This window comes from Dipodomys spectabilis, unplaced genomic scaffold, assembly GCF_019054845.1.
Source record: "Dipodomys spectabilis isolate Male_0828 unplaced genomic scaffold, ASM1905484v1 ptg000054l, whole genome shotgun sequence".
Lineage (NCBI taxonomy): Eukaryota > Metazoa > Chordata > Mammalia > Rodentia > Heteromyidae > Dipodomys > Dipodomys spectabilis.
In genome coordinates this window covers 10,661,626-10,682,280 of record NW_024870731.1, presented here as the reverse complement: position 1 = coordinate 10,682,280, position 20,655 = coordinate 10,661,626, and the positions used below count along the sequence as shown (strand labels likewise).

The window sequence follows — 20,655 nt, the reverse complement described above, 5'->3', positions numbered from 1 at the left end:
AATGCAATTCTAGCTACTTAGGAGGCTAAGATATGAGGATCGTGGTTCAAAGCTAGCCTGGGAAGAAAAGTCCTTGTGATTCTAATATCCAGTTAACCAGAAGTGGAGGTGTGGCTTAAGAGACAGTGCCTGTGCCCTAATTTAAATCTCCAGTATCATCAAAAAAAAACAAAAAACAACAACAACAAAAAAAATGAACAGTAAATAAAATAATTAAAATAAATAAAATAAAATAATTAAAAAAATTAACATGCTTCCAACATTCTGCACTTGTCCAGACTTCCAGCTTCTGTGTGGCCAGCCCACTGCATGTAGATTGTTCATTGTCTTTGTCTTTTCCTTTGTGACCTCCAGGAAGGTAGAGCTGGGCAGAGATTTTTCCGATCTTGTGTGCCTGACTTAGATTGGATCTTAAATGCCTGTGGTGTGCACTGAGTCATGATGGAATTGGAATCGACTCCAACTCTGTGTAATTCTCAGCTCCTGTAAGGGGCCGGTCCGAAGATACACCTGGTTTTTGCCTTGATTCAGAAAGCAGGAATTCCCACTTCTTCAGTGTTTGTTGTTTTTGATGTCTGGTATTTTCATCATGGATACAAAGTCTTAGAACCTTCTTCCAATTTTTTTTCTTTTCTTGTAAGCAGCTACTTCCTAATGGCTCCCTCCCTCCTTTCCTTCCTTCCTTCCTTCCTTCCTTCCTTCCTTCCTTCTTTCCTTCCTTCCTTTGTTCCTATACTGAGGTTTGAACTTAGGGTCTCACACTTGCTAGGCAGGTGTTCTACTACATGAGCCATGCCTCCAGCCTTTTATGCTTTCGTTATTTTTCAGGTAGAGAATGCCTAATTTTTTGTGCCAGTCCTGGGGCTTGAACTCAGGGCCTGGACACTGTCCTTAAGCTTTTTGCTCAAGGCTAACACTGTACAACTTGAGCCATAGCTCCACTTCTGGCTTTTTGGTGATTGATTGGACATAAGAGTCTCACAGACTTCCCTGCTTGGGCTGGCATCAAACCTTGGTGCTCATATTTTAGCCTCCTGAGTAGTTAGGATTACAGGTATGAGCCACTGGTGTGCCCAGCAGGGCCTCACGCTTTTATGACTGGCCTCAGTTAGCTATCCTCCCACCTCTGCCTCCTGCATAGTTGGGATATCAGGTGTGCCTCACCACACCTAACATTAATTGTGGTTTGAAAAGAAAGGCTTTTGAAGGGCAATTCTGATTTCAGAACAAGGACACTCTCATGCTAGAATTTATTTAATAGGGTAGCCAACCTGGATAGACTTTTGAGGTACTTTCTGGAAATCCCCATACCCTTAGCCTTCCAGGTAAGGCAGGCCCGCCTGGGTGTTTGCAGCACCAGGTCTTAGCACCTCCCCTTGCTAGCCAAGCTTTGCCTTCTGCAGTCCTGTGTGTGGTAAGCTCCAGGTCAGCCTCAGTCCTGATATGCAGAGCTCTGCAGGGCACCTCGTCATCAGTTCAGCAGGCTGCACGTAAATCATGCCTGCTCCGGCCTTTGGACACTAATGTTCCCTTATTAAGGCATAAGTAAGCCTTCCTGTTCTCATCCATTCTTTCAGCCAGGCCTTTTTTTTTTAATGACTGTATAATATGGCCTGTTTGTGGCTCCACCAGCCACCTCCTACTCCCCACCCTCTCCACCCTGGCCCTTGCCCTCCTTACTTTCTTTTGAGATTCAGTTTATTTTTCTGGAACTTATCAAATTCCCTAAGGAAGCTGGGTACCTTATGAATGGATCGAGGGAAAGGAAATTCTTATCTGGAAAAGGAAGCAGTTACTGTGTTTCTGCCTGTGATATCCTGGCCAGTTAATGATTTTGTGCATACATTCTGGTGGCAGTGTTGGTACTTCAGAGGGAGAGAGGGGAAAGCATGGCTCAGTCCAGAGAAGGAAATCATCTTCCGCTAGAGCCAGGGCAGTGGAGAAATATCACTTTGTGACTGTCATTCTGCCTAAATAAACAGAAACCTCATTGTTTATAATCCTGTAAAGGAGTGGAATTCAGCCCAGCCTGTGGGCACATTTTTCATATTTCCCCACTTTCTGCTCAAGCCCAAAATCTTTGCTCTAATCCTTTGCACGTTTCTGCTCCCAGGGACTCTGTCTCTATTCTTGGGACTCTGTCAGATTTCCTTTTGCTCTGAGATGCTGAAGAGCGAGGAAACATCCTCTTATTTCTCACAGTTTGGCATGAAAGAAGAAAGGGAGATTTTTTTTTCATTGTGTTTTTTTAGACCAGGCCCATAAAAAAATACCTCCATGTACTCTTTCTTAGAGATGTTTTAGGGATATAAATTCTTGTCTAAATAATTACTGTTGAGTGTAGAAAGGACTCTGGAGTTTAGACATTGTAACAACAACTTTATTATTCTCTCTTAGCAACCACAGGAAAATGACATAGATCCTTTTTGTTGTGGTTGTTCTTGTTTTTCTGTTGTTGTTTTTTTACAAATAGGCTGACACTATAATGCACCATATTACCTTTTTGGTATCATTTTTTTTAATCGTGTACAAATTATAGTGGAACTGAGGCACTCTGATGTATTATTTTCTTCCGGTGGCGGGGGGCGGGGGAGGAGGGGGAGAGAGACAGACATGCTTTTGGTGACATTTAGACATCACAGAATGGCTAGTAATGTCATTCTAACAGGATGACAAAGTGGTCTGGGTGCCGGGCGTGGTCCTCTGTGCTCAGACCTGTGTTAAATGATCAGCTGCGTTTGATAACAGACAGAGGGCTTTCTTAAGGCAGAGTGGGCATCTTTGGAACTTCGGTGCTTAACAAACAAAATCTGTGCAAAAGAAAGTCAGCTAGCTTCTCTTTTTGTTGTGGACAGCTGCCGAAATGGGTTGTGGCTTGAACAAGCTGGAGAAACGCGACGAGAAGCGGCCTGGGAATATTTATTCAACTCTGAAGAGGCCTCAGGTAGAAACCAAGGTGGACGTGTCCTATGAATACCGTTTCCTAGAGTTCACGACCCTGAGTGCAGGTGAGTCTTCCCAGCCCTGGCTTTCCTGGTAGCTGGGAGGGCTGGGACCCCGAAGGGTGTCTGGTGGGGACCTGGGGGCCTGTGAAGGGGACAGCTTCCATGATCCAGACTTTTCTTGGTAGCCTTGCATGTAACAGAGAACAGCTACATTACAGTGAAAATGGTAGAGCCAGGAGGGTGCCAAGCAGTGCCATGGGCATACTTCATTGATCCTGGGCCCAGCCGGCTTTAGAGTTGGTTTGGTAGTGAGCCCCATGGAAGATGTTTACCCTCTGTTCTCCTGTGACTCTGTCCTGTGCTCATGTTTCTGTCCCCCTGGATTGGACTCTGCCTTTCCCAAAGCAGAAGGAGTAAGAATCTCCTCCCATAGCCAGTATCCAAGGTCACTGAATGACGGTCAATGTCATTTTAGAGCTTGTGCTGATCACCTACTATGTGCAGGTAGCCTGGGCTGGGAGTGGTTGGGAGCCATGGCCTGGTTTCCTGGAGCTGGTGAAGAGAGAAGACCCAAACCTGTAACAGAAGAGCAAGACAGGTTAGAATTGTAGGTTGGCAAGTGTGGAAATTGAGTATTTGGAAGAGGAAAAAGATACTTTGGCATTTTGGATCCCAGAAAGATAAGAGCACAACTTGGCATTTGTTACTCAAGACACCTCCTCCCTGGGCCTCTGGGTGGGTGTGAGCTTCTCTGAACATGAGGAAGGATGAGTGAGAAAAATCTTTCTGTTTGGGGTTTGATCCTGGCTCTGCTCTGCAGTCAATGGCAAATCCCTAAACCTGTAAAAGGGACATGTAGTGTTCTGTCAGGGGCTGCCATGAAGAAGAGAAGAGAGAATGCCTGAAGTATTGCTCCTCCTTCCTCCTTCCCCTCCCTCCCCTCCCCTTCCCCTCTTTTCTTCCTGATCCTCCTTCTGCTTCTCTTTCTTTTCTTCCTCCTGCTCCTTTCTTTTCCTTTTCCATTTCTTTCTCTTCTCTCCTCTTCCCCCTCTTCTTCCTCTTCCTCCTTTCTACTGTGATCTAAGCTGATGTTGCACTACTTCTTGAGCCCTGGGAAAGATGGATGGCTGGGCATCAGCAGGGACATCTGTGTCCTCAAGTCACCAGCACCAAACCCAATTGTCTTTTATGCTAATATCAACACCATTCTTTGACACAGGGGGGCCTGACACCTCAGTGCCCCGTTACCATTCCAGTCCCCAGCCTCTTCAGATCCCTTCACCAAGCTAATGGAACTCAGTGATTGGGAGCATTTGGTCATCTCTTTATTTGTTCAGTGGCTATTTGGGCACCTGAAATGTGCAGTGCGTTGAAGGATAATTAAGGAAAAACGAAGGCACCTTTAGCTTTTCCTAAATGTGCTAGCGGACAATAGATGTTCAACACTGATTGTTAAAGGGCTGAGATTTCTGTCTTTTATTTTACGTATTTATTATTAATTGGTAGCACTGGAGTTTCATTCAGTGTGAATTAAGACCCTCACATTCCCTTGCTTGGCTGGCACTCTACTACTGGAACCAGGCCTGCACACCAGTTTTTTGTTAGTTAATTGGAGATAGAGTCAGACTTTTCTTCCCACTCTACCTTTGAACCTGGATTCTCCATATTTCTGAGTACGTGGGATTACAGGCATGAGACACAGGTGCTTGTTGTCTTTTGTAGATTTTTTTTTAAACATCTGTTCCTTTTATTAAGAGTGATATTGGGCTGGGAAGGTGGCTCAGTGGTAGAGTGCTTGTTTTGCATGCATGAGGCCCTGGGTTTGATTCCTCAGTACCATATAAGCAGAAAAAGCCGGAAGTGGCACTATGGATCAAGTGATCAAGTGAGCTGAAGAGCTGAGGGACAGAGCCCAGGCCCAGAGTTCAGGCTCCCCTCCTCCCGACAAAAAAAAAAAGTGATATTGCTTACACTAAAGATCCACAAATACTTGTTGCTCTTTGCCTCTGCTGCTTTGAGGTTCATCCTCTGGATTATTTCCCTGACCTCTCTTGTTGCTGTTTCCCAGGACCCCAGCGGCAGCCTTTATCCTGCTTCCTGAATTGTGCTTTCTTTGATGACATTAACTTTTGTGATTTGATCATAAGATGACTACATGCCCATTATAAAGAGTCAACACTACACTGGCTTCCCTCCCTCTTCAAAGTACCCTGTGGGTCCTCTGCTCAGTCTTCCTATGCTTCCCACTACCCTCATTCCTTCTTCTGCCTTGGGCTTTTGCCCTGCCTGGTAGTTATCCCCAGGAATCTCTGCCTTTTTCTTTTGTTTTGAGACCATCTCCATACTGAGATAAGGCTGGCCTCAGATGCTTTTTCCCTCTGCTTCAGCCCTTTAAGTGCTGAGATTACAGGCAAATGCTACATACCCAGCCTGCCTTATTTTCTCAGCTCCCTTCCCCCCGACCTTTTCTCTGAAACTCTCCATGACTATCTATTTGAAACTTCTGCCTCCTTCCAAGCTCCTACTTCCTTCCCTTTGGTTTCCCCAGCCATGCTTCTAAAGTGCTTAGATAGTTTGCTTGATGCCTCTTGTTTGCCATCTTCCTTCCTTCATGAGAAGGTAGAACTCCTTGGCACACTGGCAGGGATTGTGTTTGTCTTCTCATTCAACAGTGCCGAGCACTTCCTGGATAATCACTGGATGTTTGCTGAATGAATATTCAACATAAATTTTTGCATCCTGCTTTTTTTTTTTTGCAACTTAGCATTGTATAGCAAGCATGCACTGTCATCCATATGCTCTGAGAGAATGATTTAAGGTCTTTACATGATTTAATCACTCAGTGTACTATAATTTATTTAGCAGTCCCCTTTTATTGGACACTGAAGTTATTTTGGGCTCCAGGCTATTATAAATAATGTTGTGATAAGCGATGTTGTACATAAATCTTTGTGTACATTTCTGATTATTTCCTCAGGAATTGCCAAGTTGAAGGATATGAACGTCAAGACTGTTGATAAATTGCCAAGTTGCCCTCTAGATAGGACATGTTTGTGGAAAGCACACATCTATCTCTTCATGCTCAGCTCTTCTAAGAGTTCCTCTGGGCAAATGAAGTTGAGGTTCAAGTTCAAGATGAAACTCAGAGGCTTATGGCTTGGCCTTAGTCTTCCTTGGAGGACAGTGTCTATGGCAAAATTGGTTCCTGCTCACTCAGGGTACTCCTTTCTGAGCTTCCCACAGTGCTCAGACCCCTACACCTTACTGCTTGCAAGGGTCCTGCCCACCTGAAACTATTCCTCATGGACACGAATCCCAATCAGTGCTTGCACACCTGTAGGATACTTTTACTATAGCATAGACTCATCCTTTTTGTGTTTCCTTATTGAAGGTCAGGCCTTGTTTTCCTTTCCTTTCATTCTCCATTCTATTTAGTGGGGTCCTGGTAAACCTAGACATTTCTATGAGGCAGGTAGATACTTCAAGCTGTGATGGTGAGTTCTTCCCCATTCTTGGGGAGGAACAGACACCTGTTGAGTGCCCACTGCATGCTAAGTCTTGTGGTAGACATGCCATTCCTGATCTCATTTCATTCCTGATTTCTTCAGCTTGATGGCCATCTACTGCATTGAATGCATGTAAAGTTTTCAAACCTAGAGCTCTTTCAGCATGTCAAGGAGCAGAATGCTACCACCCCCGTTCCCTGTCACACTTCTCCAACACTGCCTGCCCTCCAGACAACCACCAATCAGCTTTCGCTGAGTGCTGAATTGCTCTTCTGCCACCACTTTTATTTTTTCGAATATTACCTAAATAGAATCACTCAATGGTGTCTATGCTTTCTAGTCTGGCTTTTTCACCTGCATGGCTGACTTGCTAAGGAGCTTTGTTTTCTGTCATCTGTGCTTATTCCTCCGGCACTGAGAGTAGGACTCCAGGGCTTGCTTTTCTACTCAACTGTGGATAGATATTAGGCTTTTCCACTCTCTGGTTGTTGTAAAGCTGCTTTGCATGATCATCTTTGCGTGCTTTCTGATGCCATTTTAGCCTTGCAAGGCGTAGTGAGGATCTGAGTATGCGCAGTCCAATACTGAATGATGGGTGAACTCAAACTTACATCCCATGGGTAGCAATACAGTTCTAAACTACAAGACTCTAGGGCAGCATCTATGCCAGTTACCACAAGTTAGAAACTTGTGTTATCATGCCAAAGGAGATGGTTGGGCGTAATGTTTCATGGGAGATTGTGATTTTATGTTTGGGACTTTGAACTCAGGCTTGCTCAGCTTACTAGGATAGGTTCTCTACCACTTGAGCCATGTCTCTAGTCCTTTTCTTGCTTTTTTAGGTGGGATCTTGCATTTGTGACTGGGGTCAGTCTCAGTCTGTGATCCTCCTGTTTATACCCTGGCTGAGATTATAGGTGTAAGTCACAATGCTAGGTCTCATGGAAGATTTTTTTTTGTGGCACTTGATATGCTTATTTTACATAGGGAAGATGTGACACACATACACATGTACTGGCTTTATGTGTATATGTATATGTACATATATGTGTGTATATATATATATATATATATATATATAATACATAATTTTCTTTAAGTAGTTATGTGAGTTTCAATTCAACCTGAGTTGATGAATACAATACATCTTGACCAGTGTCACCCCATTTGACTCTTAAGCAAATACAAATTGTTCACCTATATCCTGGTGGCTTAGGCAGGAAGCAAAACTCGGGATCAGAGTTAATACAACTTTCATTTGTCCCTTGCTTAACGCTTAGGGCTGTGTACATGAGAGTGAAGTCTTCATTGTAAGACTGGCAGAGTAAAAAATCAGCAGGAAGTTCATAGCCTAGCTCTTAAGCTGCCAAGAATGGCAGTTTGGGGTGATTTGATTGGACCTTAAATGTATGATTAAGTCTGGTCACCGAGGGATGAACCTGCCCAGAAAGAGGTTTTGTCGCAGGCAGAGGCCTATAAAACATCACAATTTCTGCACACCAGTGCCTCACGATCCCTTTTATGTATAGATAGTTGCCAGTTTCTTGGTGCCAGGCCACTTCAAAATCATGTGAAAGCTGCCTGTGTTGTCTCTGGAGAAGCTACTGTTTTATACCTTGGGTGCTGGGGTCAGTTGGCCTAGTGAGGGATCAGTACAGTGAGACCAGTGCTTGGGGCTTAGGCTTTGCTTCACCTGTCATTCTGCACTCTCCCGTACAGGCTCTCCCAGACAGTGTTCTTTCAATGTGAACGATGCGTACAGGGGCTTAGCCATCCTCTCAGCAACTTACATGGGTCAGCATGATTCTGCAGGTCCAAGTCTGCATTACAGCTACAGCATAATGGACCATTTTATCATGAATGCTCTGCCTTGATTTCAAAGCACTTATATAGGGCTGCATGTACTAAATGTTGACCTGGGACTTACAGGTGAGCCAGACAGAACTGTCCCCAGTAGCCTTAGTTTACTTGAGCTGCTGTAACAAAATACTACACACTGGGTGGCTCAAACAACAAGGCATTCACTTCTTTACAGTTCCAGACTGGGGGGTCTACAGTGAAGGTGAGGGTGCTGGTATGGCTGGGTTCTTTATTTGGGGGGGGGTTCGTTAAATGGCTCACAGACAGCAGCTTCTCACCCTGAGTTCTCTTATGGCAGAGGGGAAAGAAGAGAGTAGGGGCAGAGAGAGGGAGGGAGGAAGAGAGAGAGAGGAGAGGGAGAGAGAAAGAGAGAAGAGAGAAAGTGAGAGAAAGAGGGAAAGAGAAGAGAGAAAGGGAGAGGGGCAGAGAGAGAGAACAAAGTCTGTCTCTTAAAGACACTAATGGCAGTTTGCTTAGGGCCCCACCCCTAGGATCTCATTTGATCTTCCTTACTTCTTTTCTCCAAATACAGTCAAACACATTAGAAATTAGGGTTTTAGTGTCTAAACATTGAGTAACATGATCCAATCCATGTCTCCATTTACTCGGCTACTCTAGATTGGTTCAGAATGTCTCCTTTTCTTTTACTAGGGTTTGAACTCAAAATCTCACTCTAGCTAAGCAGGTAGATTCTCTGTCACTTGATCTACACTGCTAATCTACTTGCTTTTAGTTTGTTTGTATACAGTCTTTTGCCCAAGCTAGCTTGGATTTCTAGTCTCTCACCTTCATTCCCTGAGGAGCTGGGATTACAGGCATGAGCCACCATATTTGGCTCAAAATCTTTTATAGAAGGAGACCTAGTACTTGGTGCCAGAGTGATGGTGAAGGATAGGTGGCAGTCTCTTATCTTCATGGAGAGGTGGAAGGCTTGAGATCTTTGGGTGAATTTGGAGTGAGCTAGGCAAAGGATGGGCAAAGAAAAAGGGTGGGAGGAGATAATCTTTCCAGGCAGAGGGAATAACCTGTGGAAGGGATGAGAATCCAGAGATTGTGTAGATGGAGAACAGCAGAAGGTTCCACTTTGATTGGAGTGTGGAGCTTGTGAGAAGTGGAAGGCAAATGACAGAAGGTCTTAGTGAGGAGTCTAGCCTCCCCTTCCCTCTTCTCCTCTCTTCTCCTCCTCCCTCGTCTCCTTTCCCCTCTTCTTCCCTCTTCTCCCCACTTCTTCCCATTCCTTCCTTCCCCTTTCTCCTTTTCCCTTTTCTGTGCCAGTACTGGGACTTGAACTTAAGGCCTTGAGCTCTTACTCAGGTTTTTTGTGTTTTTGTTTTTACTCACAGCCTTTTTGCTCTCCCATTTGAGCTATTCCAGTTTTTTACTGGTTAATTGGAGGTAAGAGTCTGGCACTTGTCTTCCCTGGGCTGGCTTTGAATTTGATTCGCACATCTCAGTGTCTTAAGTAGCTAGGATTACAGGTATGAGCCACCTGGCACCCAGCAGGAGTCTGGTCATTTTCAAGAGCTCTCAAGGTTTTTAAGATGGAAAGAAGTTGATCAAAATCAAATTCCGTAAAGACGTCTTTGAGTTTAGAGTGAGGAAGAATGGAAGGGGGCAAAACTGGGGGAGGGATGGTCATTTGGAAGCCATTGATGTGGCTAGGCAAGGTGAAGGTCGTCTCCAGATAGTGGCAGTGGAGGAAAGAGGGGGGAGGTGCAGGGGGCTAGGTGGGAGAGGAGCAGGCGTCTGCTGTCAGGATCACACACCAGATGCTCTGACTCTGCTTAACGCATTTTCCAATAATGCTGTCACTTGATCATACAAGCAGCCCTGTGTCTCTGTCTCTGTGTTTTTTCAGAGGAGGAAATTGCTTTGACAGGTAGTGAGTTATATACAGGATCCTAATCCAGGGTCTTAACTCTGCACAGAGGTCTTGTCCACTGCATATGAGAGCGGGCTCAGGGTGATCATGTGAGTCCTAGTGTGTACCAACTCGTAGTGTCTGCTTGCACAACTTTATTGAGGGGGAATTCATACACAGGGAAACGGGCCCATGTTCCTATCTATAATCTATAATCACCATATTAATGATGACTTCCCTGTCACCCCAGAAAGCCCTCTCAGCTATCACTGCCTACTCTAGTTTGCTTCCTGTCGCTGGAGATTGGTTTCACTTCTTTTTGAAGACCGTATACATAGAACCATTCAGTATGTGTACTATTATGTCTGGCATCTGTGATTTATCATGCTGATGTATCAAGAACCTGTGCCTAGGCTAGGTGGCATGGCATTCTGTCATCTTAGCTACGTAGGTGGTGAGGATCAGGAGGATTATGGTTTAAAGCTAAGGTAGGCAAAAAGTGAGAAACTCCCATCTGGGCAAGTAAGCTGGATATGGTGGCGTGTGTCTGTAATCTCCACTGTGAGAGAAGCATTGATGAGAGAATTGTGCTTCAGACTGGCCCAGGCAAAAAAAATGCAAGCTATTACCTGAAAAATACCTAAAGCAAAAAGAGGTGGGGATGAGGCTTGATTCATGGAGCCTGAGTTCAAAGCCCAGTATGTTGAAGGGAAAAAAGCCCGTTCCTGTTTGTTCAGTTCATTGGCATGCACTGTGTTTTGTTGGATCCCTCTCCCATCGAGCATTCAGTCTGTGTCCAGTTTGAGGCTATTATGGAGAAAAATTCCTATGGACATTTGTAGACAGTTCTTATGTGATGTTTTCCTTTGTGCAGGATGCATGTGTTGGGGTGGGATTGCTATGTTGTTTGGTAAATGTGATCCACAGTAGGTGTACCCTTTTATATCCTACCAGCAACAGAAGCAAGGCAGTCGCTTAGGTTTTATACATGTAATAAGCAGAGCTACTGTGTATTCCACACCTGGTATTGTATTCTTCTCCTTTAAAGGAACTTACAAGCCAGGTGCTACTGGCTCATCTGTAATCTTAGCTACCCAAGAGGCTGAGATCTGAGGATCACTGTTCAAAGCCAGCTCTGGCAGAGGGAAATGCTGAGATTCTTATCTCCCAATTAACCAGAAAAATAGCTGGAAGTGGAGCTGTGGCTGAAGTAGTAGAGCAGTAGCCTTGAGTGGATAAGCTAAGGGATAACACCCAGGGCCTGAGTTCAAGCCCTCCTCCAAGTCTTACTCTTAAAAGAAAAAAAGTGACCTTTGTAGAACATCCTGTTGCCTTTCTGAGCACCTTTCTGCACTCTGGGCCTCCTCGGTTCCCAGGTCCCCTGCATCACGCAGAGATAGCAAGGCTTCCACATGAAACAATTCAGAAGTCTCCTTCACCTCATCGCCTGTCTCCTCGAGCTGGTCTCTCTTTTTTTCCTCCTAAATTCTTGCTTACAAATCATTCCCATGACACACGTTCCAGGCCACGCAGCCACATTTTTAGAATTCCCATCTTTGTGGTTTTCCTGTCTAAGGGCTTTGAGGGCTGACCTCTGGGAGGCTGACCAGGCTCATGCTGGGATTTTTGCCTGCCAGCATTTCAGTCTGCAGTTTGGTACCAATTTTGGGTGGTCAGGATAAGAAGACAGGGTGACAGTCACTATTTCTAACATGCCAATTGATTGTGCAATACATTGTTGAAGAGCTTAGTTTTTAAGTTAACATCCAGACTGGGCAATGTTAACCCTGAACACAAGCACCAAAGCAGCTGGTAGTTATTGTCTCTAAATTATCTTTTGACACCCCCTTCCCAGCGTTGGGGTTGGGGGGGGGCGGGAAGTGGAGAATCTAACTTGAAAAGATTGGCTACTTATTTACATCTCGTTTGGAAAAATAGAGCTTTTTTTTTTCTCTAAGAGTGTGAATGTTTTAATGGTTGCTTGTAAATCTTGGCATTTTTAGTGCTTAGGATTTAAGCAGTTGTGAATGACATGAAAGGTGAGATCCAAGATATTATTATTGAAATAATGGAAATTTTCAGAAAAGACCACAAGACGCCCAGAAATCGTTATTACCTTACAGTAGTGGCTTTTAAACCTTGAGTGTACACCAGAGCCACCTGGAGAGTTTGTTACCCCAAGCTCTGGACTCAGTCTAAATTTGGTCTCCAGCAAGGTAACAAGTTCCCTGATACTGCCCAGGCTGCAGGCCTGGGATCCATGCATCAAGGGCCTTAAAAGTCCACGTCGAGTAGGAATTTCTTTATTCTGAGTGGAGCTGGTACAAACAATGACCCTTATATATGTTACTTACTTATGTATCTACCACGACCAACTTGTACTTTCCTTTCTTAAAGTGGCTTATTTGGAGAGATAATCTATGAGCCTAAAACCATAAAATTCAAGTTGGTATAAAGATTTGCCAACTTTGCCACAACCAGACCACAAGCTAGATATCCAGTTCATCTCACAGAATGGCCTCAGGCTTAGTGCTCTACAGAGCCCTCCGAGTGAGGCTGCTGAGCTTGAGCACAGGTGAATAAGCAGTTGGTGAGTCCAGGCTACTGCTCTGAGCGTGAGCATCATCAAGAATGATGTCAGACCTTGGGCTGGCTGCACCTCCTGAGTGACTGTCCTTTTCAAACATGGCCCAGGTTGGTAAGCCCTGGTGTAAACAGTAGGTGGTGTGAAGATTCTCCGTCCCCACAGATAAGCCACACTGAGGGCTGAGCTTTAAATTTAAAGGTGGTGCCTGGACATTTGTGATGTGGGATGGGTAGGGAGACTCAGATTAACCCCAGAGAAATGGGCATGGTAGTGGAGGGGCAGGAATGTCATTTTTGAGGCCAAGTGGTGGTGGTGGTGGGGGGGGGGGAGAAGAGGCAGATCCAAAGAAGGAAGATTGGAGGTGTTCTGGCTTTGCTGGTAGACCACTTTAGAAAATTTAAGATTCCCTGTGTAGGTAGGGTGCACACTGATGACAGCTGAGCCTCACATGCCACTGAGATGCTGGAGGACTCAGTGAGGAGGGGTGTCTGCTGGGGAATTTGTTCCTGGTGCTCCCCTTAGGTGCAGAAGCAGCCGCACCTCTCAGCTTAGTCTTGAAATGTGCATGCACACATGCTCTGATACTGGAGCTTGAACTCAGGGCTGGGTGCCGTCCCTTACCTTTTTCGCTTAAACTGGCTCTCTACAATTTGAGCCGCAGCTACATTTCTGTTTTTTTTTTTATTTGTTTGTTATGCTTAATTAGAGATAAGAGTCTCATGACCTTCATGTCCATGCTAGCTTTGAATCTCCATCCTTAGATTCCTGAATAGCTAGGATTACAGGTGTGAGCCACTGGTTCCTGGGGTGTTGTGATGATTTAAAAGTGCGAAAACAACTGGGCTAGATGTTTTGCCAACCTCCATGGAGGGAGACAGTGGAGGAACTCCCAAGAGGAGGACAGGTCAGACGAGTGAGAGCCTGAATGGGTAGGAAGGTCTCTTCAAGCAGCCTGGTGCTCAGCCGAGGTGTATAACAGGACAGGTGGGTGGGGATAATTTCTTGCTGGTCAGGAGGTTTGTTGTCTTTAGTTTGAGTGTGCACCCAGTCACTTTGTAGTTTGGAGCCTTGGCGAGTGACCGTCACTTCCTTCACCTGCATTCGGGCAGGCGAGCACAACTCTAGGTACTTCTGAAGCTTTTCCCAACATAGACTGGACGTGTTGGGAGCCTAGCCATACCCCACACCTATGGCCATTGTTTCCAGTCCTCTTGCCTGTCACACTTGGCTCGAACTGTTCACTTCAGAAGCAGGTCTGTGGGCCATGGTTGGCCAAGTCTGGGACCCCCTTGGTCCTTTGTCTGAAGTCTTTGTCTGAACTGGGTTTCCTCCACTCCTAGCTGCCTTCCCTGTTCCTTTGTTGACCCTCTGCCTATCTGACGAAGCTCCATAGAAATGACTTGACCAGGTAGTACAGGTGCTTCATGGAGTTGGCAGAATTCACATCTGGTTGCAGGGGCCTGCAGGTGTAGTCCCCTCTTCCCTGAGAGGCCTGGACCTCTAGGTAGCATGGAAAGGAAGGGAAAGGAGTTTGTGTTACAGGAGGATTCTTTGTTAGAGTGGGTTTCACCATGGGGTTCCTTTAGATAGAGCCTCAAGGATCCTGAAGTGTTTGTTTTGCCATCCGTTAATGAGGCATTTATTACTTCTCTCTAAATACGATAACCTGCAGCTTTAGAGCTAAGCCGACTCATCTGTGGCATTTGCAACCCTTCAGAACCAAAGAAGAGGCAACATCAACTGAGGTTCATATTGGGATTTTTTTGGTAGGTAAAAGAAACAAACAAGCAAACTTTGAAGCAAAATGTCAGAAGCCATGGAGGAGTGACTGTGGATGGATAGAAGGAAGGCCCAAAGCATCCTTTGATATGAAAGCCTAAGGCAGCAGGGCCTGTGGTCTGAGTTGGGGATGTTGAATTCGTGTGTGTGTGTGTGTTTGTGTGTGTGTTAGTACTGGCATTGAACTCAGGGCTTCGTGCTCTCACTTAGCTTTTTTGTTCAAGACAGGGGCTCTACCACTTGTGCCACTTCTGGCTTTTTAGTAGTTAATTGGAGATAAAGAGATTTGTCTGCCCAGGCTGCTTTGAATCTTGATCCTCAGATTTTAGTCTTCTTAGTAGTTAGGATTATAGGCACGAGCCCTCAGCACCCAGGTGGTGTTCACTTTTTGTATTCACAAACCTTAAGCCCATACTAGAGAGGGTCCTCCAGACAGCACGTAACCTTTTTATTTCTTTTGATAGTACTAGGGTTTGAACTCAGGGCCTTATGCTTGCTAGGCAGGCTCTCTACCACTTTAGCTATACCCCCAGCCCTTCTGTGCTTTGAGTATTTTTCACACAGGTTCTCACATCTTTTGCCTGGGCCAGCCTAGACTTTGAACTTCCTACCTCTGGTTCCTGAGTAGCAGGGATGACAAGCGCGTGCCAGTACGTTTAGCCTACACCTTTAATCTTAATGGCACAAAGACTGACTTGTTCCTCAGTCCTTTGGCTTGCTGGGGATGGCCCTGCAGATTTATGTTGTCTAAGCCTGGAGCATTTATACTATTTGTATAAGATCTACAGGCTTGAATGATGGTATTCATGCTGTTGAGATGACAGGTGTCAAGGTCCACACACCATGCTCACTAGAGAAGCTCCTAAGGACACTGAGTTTCCAAATGAGGAAACATTGGGAACATTGAAGCTTCCTACTGGTCTCTGGGCTTGTCTTTGCTCATAAGCAGCCTGGATCATGTGGTCTCCCAGGCATTACTTCGAGATTTGACAGGCTGTGATCCAAATCAGATTCAGTTGCCACAGCCCTCCCTTCCATTGTGCCCGGCCATGTAATTTGTGGTGAAACAAGGGTGGTAGGGATGTAAGTACACCCAACGTTGTCTCGAGCTATGTGTTGTGTCAGATTATGTGGTTCACAACACACCTGCACAGGTTTTAGTTCAGTTCATCTTCATGACTTTGCTTGACAGCTCGCAGGCTCAGTGCACAGGGTGGTCCTGCCATTCTGGATGCATCTTTTCTATGTGGTCTGAGCATCTTGCTGCTGCCTGAGATCACTGAGAGTGATCTTTTTTTGTGCCAGTACTGGGTCTTGAACTCAGGGCTTTGGGTTCTTGCTTGGTTGAGCCACAGTTCTACTTTTGGCTTTTTGGTGATTAATTGGAGATAAGAGTGTCACAGACTTTCCTGCCTGGGCTAGCTATGAACTGAGCTCCTTTTATCTTAGCCTCCTGAGTAGCTAGAATTACAAGTATGAGCCTCCAACACTCAGCTTCACATGACACTTTTTAAAACCAGGCTTCTTATTACCTACCAGAGACCTCTTTTCTTTCATACTAAGATCATGAATGGAGGTTAAGAACCCACTGGAATAGTGTGTGTAGGCTTTTCTTTGTTGCTGATTTTGAAATAGACTGGCTTGACCTCTGGCTCAGATTGAGAAGGCCAAGTGTGTGCACTTGGGTATTGGCTCTCAGACCCAGCTTGTAAACATGTGTGGAGCTTATTCTGAGTGTGGTCTCCTTTGAAAATAGCACATGCAGCAGGGCAGGGGACATTTCTTTTTGGGAAAATCACTCTATGGTCCTCTAGGTATTGTGGACGCCTGTGAAGCCAGCTGTTCCTTCCAATATAATTTGCAGACTATTAGAGAAACAGTCTCTTTGGACCCACTTTCAGCTTCTGTTTCCTTTCACTGTTCATTAGTAAGTTGAGCAGCAGACTTTTCACAGATAGATAATGTGTATGTTTTATTTCAGCTTAGGTAATAGCAACTGTTAGGCGCTGAAATGATTTCATTTCCTACCTGGATTTCATTTTTGTTCCCAGTTTCTATAATTATTGGAAGTTGGTTTTTGTTTTTAAGACCCAGGCGAGGAAGTCAGTGGCATGAGTTACGAGCGGAGGCTCTGGTTAGGAGGTGTGTTAAAAGCAGAGTTTGTTTTTAAACAGTATGCAAAAGGTGACCCCTGAGGAAATCAGTCACTGTAAACTGTCTTACTGCAGATGACGGTGCTCTTGGCACAGTTGGCCAGGATTTTGTAAGATAATATGTATGACATGGTGGTAAAACTGTCTGAGCAAAACTGCGTGTGTGTGTGTGTGTGTGTGTGTGTGTGTGTGTGTGCGCGCGCGTGTGTGTGTGTGTGTGTGTGTGTGTGTGTTGGTTTCTGATGCTATTAGTCCAGGCATTCTTACCATTCCATTTATTTATTGCCAGTATTGGGGCTAGAACTGAGGTTTTGGTAGCTGTCCCTTAGCTTTTTAGCTTTAGGCTGACACTCTACCATTTGAGCCACAGATCCACTTCTGGCTTTTTGGTGGTTAACTGGAGATATGAGGCACATGGATTTTTCTCTGAGGCTATGAACCTGTATCTTCAGTCTTCAGCCTCCTGAGTAGTTAGGATTGCAGGCATGAGCCCTAGCCCCTGGCCAATATTTCTTTCTGAATGTAAAACTCATGCTTCTTGCCCAGATACTTCATCTCCAGACCAAGAAACAACAGCCTTGTGGGGAAAATGGGCAAGACAGTGTATGTGTGAACACATGTGTGGAATTCAAGCAGTAAACTTCAATGAGCTGCCTTTAGTAAAATTAAATTCCTTGGTGATGACCGTTATCTGTCAAAACACAACCAAATTATTTTTTTCTGCAGGGATTCATAAAAGCCAGTCCTGTGATAGTGGTAATAATTTTCATCTAATTTGGTTAAAGTGAAACAGAAAAACAAGTTAATGTTCTATGCACCCTACTCATTTTTATTATTAATATTGCTTCCAAGAAATTTTATCAAGAGGTTTTATCCAATTTCATTAGTGTCCAGTATTATTTTATAGCTTGATCAGATTTTACTGCTGCTTCAAAAGAAAGGAGGCCTGTTGAATTTTTCTGTTTGTGTATGGGAGGTACTCAGGGCCTTATCTTCTTAGGCAGATGCTTTACCACTTAGCCACACCCCACACATTTTTGCTTTACTTATTTTTTCAATGGAGTCTTGCATTTATGTCTGTGCTGGCCTGGATTACAATTTCTTATTTATACTTTCTGTATATTTGGGATACAGATGTGTACTACTTTGCCCAACTTTTTATTTGTTAGGTTAGAAGACTTATGAACTGTTCTTTTTTTGTTTGAGTTGGCTTTGAACCACAATCTTCCTAGTCTCAGCCTGCAGAGTAGCTGGGATTATAGGAGCAGGCTACTGGCCTGGCACAAGTACTTCCCATACTTAGTACTGGCTGAGATTTCCACCTCCCCCCCCCCCATTTTGTTGTGAGAACATGCTTTTCAGGACAAACATATGATTTATCAGCAGAGTATGTTTGATAGACTCATTGGGGCTTGCTAGGGGAAAAGGATTATTTCAGCTGAGTATGATGGTTATAAATTTAGAACTCCACATGGAGCCATGAGAAACACATGTTGCTTGTGACCCTGGTTGATAACATGTTCCTAAGGGAGCTGGCCAGCATTTTGGGAGGAATATTTCCTATTGGAGGAAGTAGTCTTGTCCAGCATTCCATAAGATTAATTCATTGGCTCTTTATTTATGAATATTCTTGTTCTCAGGCTGTGTTGTGTTATGGTGGTGAGCAAGATGGCGAGGTCTCAGTGTACGAGACTTTAAAATATCTCACCATATTCTGGAATGATTAATGGCTGAGTCTACTGTCTGTTCTCAGTGTCTGAATTCAGCTCCGATTGGGCACAGGCCTAAAGAGGAGAGTCTATGTTTTCTCAGGGATGCGTCTGCCTTGCCTTCCTGAGGCCTGCGTGCCTGCAGGTCAGTCTGCTGTTTGGTAGGTACAAGAAAGAGCTGGAAATCCTAAACCAATCTAATCTTGGGGTCCACTCCACTGCTACAGATTGGCATCTGAGTAAAGCCAGCCTTCCAAGGGTTGGCTGCTAGTACAGACTGCTGGTGTAGGGCTGAACTTTGGGGTGCTTTGATGCACTGAAGGTAACCTGGATCCCTTGGCTTCAATTCATCATGACTTCCTGGTGAGAGAGGATATTTTAGGCTAGAGTGACATAGGGTGTGTGGTGGAAAAGTTGTTATTGTTGCTTCTGTCAGCCCAGCTCAGATAATGCCAGAAAAGGTACAAGGGCTGGGTGCCGGTGGCTCACGTCTGTAATCCTAGCTACTCAGGAGGCTGAGATCTGAGGATCACGGTTCAAAGCCAGCCCAGGCAGGAAAGTTCGTGAAACTCTTATCTCATATAAACCACCAGAAAACCGGAAGTGGCGCTGTAGCTCAAGTGGTAGAGCACTCGCCTTGAGCTGAAGAGCTGAGGGACAGTGCTCAGGCCCAGAGTTCAAACCTCATGACCAACAAAGAGGTACAGGGTATGGGAAGAAGGACCTTGAAGTTTCTGGATTGCTTTGCTTTGTCTCCCTAAAATGGTGGCCCAAGTGCTTCTCTTTGCACAACCATTTCTTTCCAACCTGGAAAGTAAACAAAACCCAAAATTTAGCCAGGTGCTGGTGACTCAGACTTGTAATCCTAGCGACTCAGGAGGCTGAGATGTGAGGATCATGGCTCCAAGCCAGCCTGAGCAGGAAAGTTTGTGAGACTCTTATCTCCAGTTAACCACCGAAGAGTCAGAAATGGGAGAAAAGTCAGAAAAACTGGGAGAGAGCAAGGGAAGGATGACAGTGTAAAAAAATGTACTCTTTACCTGACTTAGGTAGCTGAAATGTCTCTATACATCACCCTTATAATTACAATAAAAAAAACTTTAAGTCAGAAATGGAGTTGTAGCTCAAGTGATAGAGTGCCAGCCTAGAGTGAAAAAGCTGAGTGGCAGTTCGGAGGCCTTGAGTTCAAGACCCACCACTGGCACACCAAAAAAAAAAAGTCCCATTTCTGTCAGCAGCTTTTCTGTGGACTTTATATAAATGGATTCTACCACAACAAATGTGATTCAAGCAAACTTACCTTTAAAGCAAGTGTTGGAAACTGGTGTCCTAAAGAGCACATAGATGAGGCCTGCCATGAGCTTGGTTTCAGACATCAGGACAACTGAGGAAAACACAACTTTAAAGCCCATGTTCTGCTAGTTGTGTGATCCTGGTGGCATCTGCTAAGATGGCCACCCACCATCCTGCATCATGATAATTATGCTCGAGCCTGGTTTGGACCTAGTCATTGGTTTCTGGTGAGCAGAACACAGCCAAAGCCATAGGTTGTCTCTTCTGAGATTGGGTTATAGAAACCCAGTACGTTCCATCTTGAGCTCTGGCTGATTCCATCAGAGGGAGGTAAGCTGACATGTTATCAACTGCCCTGTGGAGAGACTCACATGGCAAGGCCCTGCCTGCTCACAGGCAGTAAAACAGTATGCCCTCAATCTGATGGTCCTGGGGGGAACTGACTCTTGGTAACAGCCACAGGCATGAACTTGGACATGAACCCTCCCAGGGGAGCCCTGGCTGCTTCCCTCAGGTAGTCTGTTGTGAGCCAGAGCCCAGCTCAGCAGCGCCTGGGTCCTGATTCAAACTGACAGAGCAAGGAGGCAAAGTTTTAGGTACTTTATTACATACCTTTCCAAGCAGCTTGTATTGAATGAGATTGTGTATGAGAGGTGGTCTGTGGAGTTGTCAGACACAGGCCTTCAATTCTGGCTCTGCCCCTCAGTAGTTGTGTCTTCTTGGAAAAGTCACTTAGACTCTCTGTACCTCAGTTTTCTCATGTGTAAATGGGAAAAAGTCTGTCTATCTATCTATCTATCTATCTGTCTGTCTATCTATCTATCGATCTATCTATTGATCTGCTGGTACTGGGGCTTGAAATCAAGGCCTCTGTGCTATCAGGGTTTTTTTTTTGCTCGAGGCTGGAGCTCTACCACCTGAACCATATATCCACTTCTAGCTCTTTTTTTTTGTGGTGATTA

General features: G+C 44.9%; 1 protein-coding gene across 5 annotated transcripts in view; it reads left to right on the top strand.

The window, feature by feature from the left end:
• Rftn1 (raftlin, lipid raft linker 1) overlaps window positions 1-20,655 on the top strand; it is a 220,220-nt gene that overhangs the window by 14,246 nt on the left and 185,319 nt on the right. For all 5 annotated transcript variants that reach the window (XM_042680088.1, XM_042680089.1, XM_042680091.1 and 2 more), the window contains exon 2: window positions 2,856-3,008. In XM_042680088.1, the coding sequence (XP_042536022.1) occupies window positions 2,864-3,008 (145 nt within the window). In that variant the 5' untranslated portion in view covers window positions 2,856-2,863. The remainder of the gene's footprint in view (window positions 1-2,855; window positions 3,009-20,655) is intronic.